At 59.6% G+C, this 7497-nt stretch overlaps 3 protein-coding genes across 3 annotated transcripts; 2 read left to right on the plus strand and 1 right to left on the minus strand.

The window, feature by feature from the left end:
* Nucleotides 1-1005: 1005 nt before the first annotated feature.
* On the plus strand, nucleotides 1006-3024 carry EsH8_IX_000854 (class I SAM-dependent methyltransferase; the record flags this gene model as incomplete). Its single annotated transcript, XM_083267190.1, has 1 exon — nucleotides 1006-3024. One exon carries the CDS (start codon nucleotides 1006-1008, stop codon nucleotides 3022-3024), a length of 2019 nt encoding a protein of 672 aa, XP_083130755.1.
* Nucleotides 3025-3384: 360 nt separating this feature from the next.
* EsH8_IX_000855 (electron transfer flavoprotein regulatory factor 1) lies at nucleotides 3385-5202 on the minus strand (the record flags this gene model as incomplete). The annotated part of the gene is made up of 4 exons (XM_083267191.1): nucleotides 3385-3490; nucleotides 4158-4170; nucleotides 4533-4676; nucleotides 5151-5202. 4 exons carry the CDS (start codon nucleotides 5200-5202, stop codon nucleotides 3385-3387), a joined length of 315 nt encoding a protein of 104 aa, XP_083130756.1.
* A 612-nt stretch (nucleotides 5203-5814) lies between these two features.
* Nucleotides 5815-6928, plus strand: EsH8_IX_000856 (uncharacterized protein; the record flags this gene model as incomplete). The annotated part of the gene is made up of 3 exons (XM_083267192.1): nucleotides 5815-6183; nucleotides 6339-6530; nucleotides 6587-6928. The coding sequence occupies 3 exons, from the start codon at nucleotides 5815-5817 to the stop codon at nucleotides 6926-6928; spliced, it is 903 nt and encodes a 300-aa protein (XP_083130757.1).
* Nucleotides 6929-7497: the final 569 nt, after the last annotated feature.

Below are 7497 nucleotides of genomic sequence, written 5' to 3' on the forward strand. Positions count from 1 at the left end.
AACCCGTTGCAGCAACAGAACAGCAGCATCGCTCTACATAACATTGCATTGCATTACATACGTTGCATAGCACCCCGAGAGCAGGTTACATAGCGCTCCTTCTCCTCCTCCTCCTCCTCCTCCTCCTTCTCCTTTCCTCTTCCTGTCTCTTTTTCCCTCTTTTTTATTCTCTCCCACCCCCAGCCCATCTCCCCACCCACCCCCCCTGTTGCCGTCAGGTACCTACCTTAGCTAACCCCCCTCGTACCTATCTCCACGACACACTGCACCGCACCGCGCGCACCATTCCATTCGTACCTGCCTGTTCCTGCTTGCCCCATTCCCCATTTGCGTTTGCTGCAAGGTACGTACCGTACCCTACGACACTGCAGAGCCCGCGGTACGGATACAGAGTACACTACGACACTGCGACACTACGAATACACCGCACACTACTCGCCGAGCATCCTAGCTTCCGGACGGATACTTCGTACTCTGCACGCACACAAAGAAAGAAAGTACTGTACTTGCCGCGACGGCGGATGCGCATTGCCAAATCAAACAAAAAAAAATACATCCCCCCCGCTCCCCTCCACTCCCCTTCCGCTTTCCCCCCCCGGTGCTCCCCTCTCCACCGACAAACACTCGCACACACCCCCCCCTCCCCTCTCCCATTGTACATCTCCTCCCCTCCCCCCCTTGATTCACCACGCCCAGCACCAAGGTCGTAACAGAGACTGGGACTGGAACTGCAACTGGAACTGGAACTGGACCAGTCCACAGTCTCTCCCCATCGCTTCAACCGTCGTCGACTCGCCCCCCGCCCCCTTTGAGCTGGAACTGCCACCTACGAGTTGGGTCTCGTTGTCCGCGTCCTCCTCCCGGTCCCAGAACGGCATGGGCAGACGGGACCCAGGACACCAAGAGAGGATCCAACCCAACTGACCAGACGCACAACTGCGACGACTGGGTCCCAAGCCCAAGGGGCCCCAGAAAAGAGAAGCACAAGATTTTGATTCCGCAAACATGTCCCAATACATGTACACCAGCCTCGCCCCCTTACCTCCCGTCTTTTCTCGCGTCCCATCTTCCAGACCCAAGACCGCAAAGCCGCCGGCGACGGCAACCTCCTCCTCCTCCCCCTCCTCCCCATCTCCCTCTCCCTCCTCTGCAGTCCCGGCCAAGAGCAACGAGGACCATCACACAACAACCGACACCACCGCCGGCTCCAGCATCAACAGCGACACCGCCGCCTCGACGTCAGCCCGGACCCTACCCACTCTCTCTCCCGCCGCATCGTCATCCTCCTCCAACTCGAGCCCGGCAGACCCTTCACGCCCGCCGCCGCACCACCAGAATCCTGCCCAGCACCATTTCAATCACCGCAACCCCTCAAACTGCCTCCAGCACATCCGCACCTCCTCGTCCTCCTCCGCCTCCCACTCCTCCCACGAGAACTCGACAACAACCACCTCAACCACCCTCTCGATCCCCCACGCCGCGTCGCCCACTGTCCCGCGGTCGCCCGCCTCTCCCGTATCGCCCAGCGGCAGCGGCGGCAGCAGCAGCAAGCACACACACAAGCATCACCGCTCGCTGCAGGAGAAACGCGGCGCCGCCCCCGACCACCACCGTACCCGCGTGACGCCACGCCTCCGCAAGGAAAGCGGCAGTCTGAGCTCCTACGCGAGACTGGCACTTCAACCACCCCTGACACCCCGCATCGGCCTCACTCCCAATGAGCTGAAACATGTCGCCATGCTCGTCGACACGGATACCTCGGGCCGTCACCTCACCGCGAAGGCGGCCGCCGCCTATCCCTTCGCCCGCACCGACAGCTTGTCGTCGGCGGCCCCCTCCACGGCTTCTATCTCTACTCGCACAATGACATCCACCGACCCCACAACCTCCTCCTTCGATGCCTCGCGCCCCTACGCCCTGCGCAACGGCCGCATGTACCTGTCCGACTTGACGCTGGCCTACCCGCTTCCCGTCGACCTCACAGAGATACATCGTCAATCGTTGCGGACGCTGCTTCTGATACAGGTATTCGGATCACCGCTCTGCTCGAATGCCTTTGTCGACAAACCCCCGGCCCGCGTCCTTGAGGTCGCCTGCGGCTCAGGGTTCTGGAGCCAGTCGTGCCACCGCTACTTCGCCCAGCGCGGCCACTCGGGCATCGAGTTCACCGGCATGGACATTGGGCCTCTGGCGACCAACGCGGGCGACGTCGACCGCAACATGAAGTGGCGCTTCGTCCAGCACGACATCCGCAACTTCCCCTGGCCCTTCGCCGACGGCGAGTTCGACCTCGTCATGGTCAAGGACCTGAGTCTGGTGGTGACGTCCCCGCACTCGCTCCAGGCCGTCATTGAGGAGTACCACCGCATACTGCGCCCCGGCGGAACCCTTGAGTTCTGGGACAGCGACCACCAGATCCGCATGCTGAGGCCCCACGCCGCGCCGCAGTCCGACAACCACGAAGACACGGCCACCGTCTCGTCTCTCGGCGCCTACCCCATATCGGCCAAGACCCCGCTCAGCGCGCCGCTCAACAACTTCCTCGTTGAGTACAACAGCTGGGTCCACCGCGCCCTCGAGGGCCGCAACCTCAGCCCCGTGCCCTGCACCCTCATCGGCCCCATGCTGATCCAGGAATCCGAGGAGCTGACGGACATACAAAGCCGCCGGCTCGCCATCCCGCTGTCCGAAGTACGCTGGGAGCGCGAGGGCGTCGGCGGTGTCGTCACCAAGGACGGCAAGTCGTTCATCAACTCGGGCAAGGCCAAGGGCAAGGCCAAGTCGGACGAGCAGAAGAAGACGTTGACGGAGGCGCAGTCGGCGCTCCGTCGTACGGCCCTGATGACGGTCGTGCAGCAGATTCAGAGCCTGGAGCCGATCCTGCGCGAGGTCAGCGGCAAGAGCCAGGACGAGTGGGACGGCTGGCTGGGCAAGATGATGAACGACCTCCTGAGTGAGAACGGCACGAGCTGGGGCGAGTGTTTGGAAGTGGGCGCTTGGTGGGCACGCAAGAAGGAGCGATGATGGGCACGTCATTGCTTTTTGAATGGAACGGAGTTTGTATTTTGCCCATGGGAGTTGTTTCTGGAAAAGCTATCCGCTCGACCTGCGAGGAACCCCCTCACCTCGATCCTCTCACCCGGCGGCCCTCGAGCCACGGCCATCACGCCCCGGGAACATATCGCTTCCTCAGCGTCCGGTACCGTTTGAGATAATAGCTGCAGAGTTTAATTAGCATGGTCGCCATTGAGAAGCAACAGACGGAGCAAGGGGAAACAGACTGGAGGAACAAAGGGAAGGAAAACAAAGCAAATCGAGAAACAGGAAGGAAAAAAAAGGGTCCAAGATTCAGTTCATCAAGATACCCCATCATCGTCATCGTCGTCATCGTCGTCGTCTTTCTATCATCAGATCATCACTTATCGAGAAATTTACATATCCTATATACCCCCCAAACATAATCCGACAGCTAATTTTTTGTCTACAAGGCCTCCTCCTGTAAGAGTGAGCCCGAAACATGGTGAAGTGCACGTGTATACTGTGAAGCCTGCATATATCGCAATGATGGCAGGAACCGGATAAGACTGAGAGATGGCAAGGAAAGCAAAGCAGAGCGTTCTCGAACCACATCCGGGGGAATGGAATGTCTCACTCGGGGTGAAGCGTAGGTAGGGTAGGCTGTGTGGGACGGCAGATGGCCCGGCCGGGTGCGGAGGAAACGAGGGCCAGAACGGCCACCAGGACGTCGAGGCTACGAAGAATGTTTGCGTGGATTCTTTTCTCTCACGGTTCAGCTCCGCCCCCTCGCCCCTCCGATATGCATGCGCATGTCGTCCGCTTGCGGTGGTGGCGTACTGTCATGTGATGATGCGGCTCTGTGGCCGCATCCCGTACTCGACGCCACCACGGCCGGCGGACGTGTCCTTGGGGGTCGAGTTTGACAACACGGGCACCGGCCTCGTGTCCTCCTCCCCCTTCCCTCACCACCACTGGTGGAGGAACGTGCCCCGTGTTGAGAAGCGAGAGTCGGGCGATGCCGATGGAGGGGGGGTGGACGGGTGAGAGCAGGCGTGGGCCGGAGGGAAGGGTGCAAAGACAAGGGCAGAACGAGAATGGAGAGGAGAGAAGATAAACCGCGGGGCAACAAGGCAACTTACAGTGCTTCGATTTCTGTGCCGGGTTCAAATGTTAGCTTTCTGTACTTGTTTGCATATTCTTCCGTCCTGTTCTTGCGTCTTGCGTCTTGTGGTTCGGCAGACGTTGCGACTTGAGGAGGAGGGGGGGTATACTGGGGCCAGCGATGAAGGCAGGCAAGGTCCGTCGGAGATTGCTGGCCCTCGTGGAAGGGCGGGGGGACAATGGTGATAGATGGGCAAACCGAGGTTGGTGTTTAGGGGGCTAGTGTAGGGAAGGTGATGATGCGGTGCATGAAGAGTTGACCTCAGCGCCGAGGCAGGGGGGACAGGGAAAGGAATCGGGAACAACCAAGTACAACACAAGAAGAAAAAAGCAAGAAAGAAAATAACACGCACCCTTCTTCACAAACTCGGCCCTCTCGATCCCCTTGCGGATGGCGTCCTCGTCCCGCAGCCCGGCGTTGGCGCTGAAGGCCCGGTGCAGGCGCGGGCGGAAGTAGTCGTAGCCGAGGGGGTATTCCCGCCCGAGGTACAGGAGTTCTGTTATTTTTTGAGAATCAGATCAGGGGTCCCCCGTGAGATCAGCAGAGGGAGGCTCCATTTTGCATTGCTGGTATGTCTCTCTTTCACTCCCCTCTCCCTCTTTCTCTCTCCCGACTCGGACCCGCCTCGCCCTCGCAGGACTCAAGCGGGTTCGGTTTGCCCAAGGCGAGACCGGGAGACGGGGCGGCCAATGGACCTAGACCCAATACCACAACCACGGCGTTGTATCATGGTGCCGATAGCCCGAACCCCCCTTGAAGAGAGTAGAGACGGCCAAGTCCACAGGGACAGTGGCAACACTCGTAGTGACGTCGTTGTCAGAGGGACGAACGTGGTATACACAAGGGGCGACGACAAAAAAGACTAGAGACTCGCGACAAGCCTCCCCCAGAACAATACATGACGTCTTATTCGAAAAAGAAAGTAAAGAAGAAAAGAGGAAAGTAAGGAAAAGAATAAAACAGAACGCACCTTTGTAAATGGCAACGACACGCCTCCTCAGCTCGGTATTCACGGCGCCCATCTCCCTTGATTTATTCACTCCAGAAAGCGGCGCGCGCGCTAGACAAAACAAAAGATATCACAATGGTCTTACAGCATCGATGTTTGTGTGTCATTGATGTACGCGTTTGTAGGCCTGCGTGGATTGAGAGATGGTGATGGTGATGGGAATGGTGATGCTGTGTTTGGTGGTAGTCCCTTTTCTTACTAACAGACTGACTACTTGGGAGCTCCGAGGGAAAGAGAGCGGTTCGGCGAATGATGTAAGACCATCACCCCTCGTCGCTCCCCCCCACTACTCGTCGCCGAATCCGTCTCTCTAATTGGCCAAAGCTGACTGGAAAGGAACCCACCAAATCCCGTTCGGCCCCTCCAATTGCACGCTTATCTTATCAAGCACACCACCCGACTCCAACCTTACCTCACCGCACAAAGCTCCCCTGGAGAGCTTCAGGAAGCTTGACATCCCTCAGCCTTGCGACGCCCAAACCGACCCTCCACACAGCTCCTCTGACAAACGCCCGTCCCGGGGGGGAAGATAAGGTACCCCCACACGACGCCGGAAAAGAAAAGTAGAAAAAAAAGGGAAGAAAAAGAAAGCAGGGAAGAAAAAAGGGGCAGGACAAAGGAAAGGATGCATCCCACGAGAGCCGTAGCGCAGACGCTGGCAAGCAAGGCGGCCTCCGGACCAGCGGTCTCGCGCGTCTCCAACTCGGCCAGGCAGGCGCGGCACGCCTCGACCGTGGGCCGCCCGCAAATGCCGCCGGTGGAATGGCACGCCGGCCGCGCCCTCCTCGGCCGCATCGGCAAGTGCCTCGCCTTCGGCTGCAACCCTCAACAGACCGCCGCCGCCGCCGGCATCGTGCGGACCATCGCGACCTCCTGGCCAGGCATCCAGCTGAGCGTCGCCGGGAGCCTCACGCCGCGAGAGGCCGTGCACCGGCAACGGCTGTGGGAGGGCGAGGAGCACCGGCGTCCGGGGGGCTCGCCCGCGCCGTGGCAGGTAAGTGATTGACCTCTGCCCCATTGCCCGCCCTGCCCGCCTGCCTGCCCGCCTGCCTGCCTGCTCGCTCGCTCGCTTCGCCTTCGCCATGCTCCACCCTGTACCTGCAACCTGGGCTTTTCGCTGACACCTGGGCGTTTTGTTGGCCTTGACAGAACATCACCCGGAGTTCCCTACTAGTACAAGTCACCGAGCAGGCGGCGACGCGCTTTCTCGATTATACCCTCGCGACGGCGTCCCCCGATGTACAGAAGAAGTGGCAGGAGCTGCGGGACGAGTCCAGCCAGACGAGCGGTGGCCGCGCGTCTCGATTGGTGCTCCAAGATGTCTCCTACAACTGCGCTGATGTTCGACGGCCCCTCCCTCCTCCACGTGCTCGGCACTCGCTGACGATGCTACCTAGCCCCGCATTCTCGAACCGCAGACTGTGAGCGCCTACACTCAGATGAAGAAGTGGAGCGACTCGAACGACGCCGTCGAATTCTCACTCCAGACCATAATCTGGTCGCACAAATACATGGATAGAATAGCGGATGCGCAGCTCACCTTGGCATGCAACAAGGACGAGAGCTCCTGGCTCGATGCGGAACTGCGGCGCATGGCCCAGTTCACCAAGGACGACGCGGCGCGCGACAAGGCAAGGCGGAAGCAGGAGGTTTTGCTGGCGGCCATCGCCGAGCTAGAGAAGAGCACCTGGGACAGAGCCGACGCTACCGAGGACTTCGGCAGCGCCTCCAGCCAGTGAGGGCCGGATTGACTACCCTTCAAACGCTGGTTTCACGGTGCTTGATAATAGAAACGTGACAGGTGGATGCAGTGGCGCGCAAGCCCGGAGGTTTGGTCCTGGCCCACATCTACAGGTTAGATCCGGGGACCGCGATGGGAAACAATGGGGCACTCGTGGTTCATCCGAGGCGAGAACGGAGAGCGAGCAAGCGAGCGAGCGAGATAGAGAGAGAGAGAGAGCATATGGAGAAAGAGAAAGAGGTGTAATTTCGGTCAGTTGGTACATCGAGTGGGATCTCGGTGGGATTGGAAGCGTGGGTCGAGGCAAAGGCGCCAACTTTGGTAATTCTTTTTCCTTGGAGAGGAAACCCAGACCCGCCAGGAGAGACACCGGCAGCCGGCCTCCCGAAGCAAAATGCGATAGCTCCACGGCCGAAGAAGAAATATTGAGGCTCTTCCCGCCCGACCGGCACGCGACTCATGGCCGAGCAGCGAGGGCACAAATTGTTCTGCAGCACAGACCGTTGATTGCCAGCCGGGAGGGAGGAGGGGGAAAAAAAAAAAGACAAAACCCCCCACCTCTCCTTT

The sequence above is a fragment of the Colletotrichum jinshuiense genome, chromosome 9 (assembly GCF_051148585.1).
Source record: "Colletotrichum jinshuiense chromosome 9, complete sequence".
NCBI lineage: Eukaryota > Fungi > Ascomycota > Sordariomycetes > Glomerellales > Glomerellaceae > Colletotrichum > Colletotrichum jinshuiense.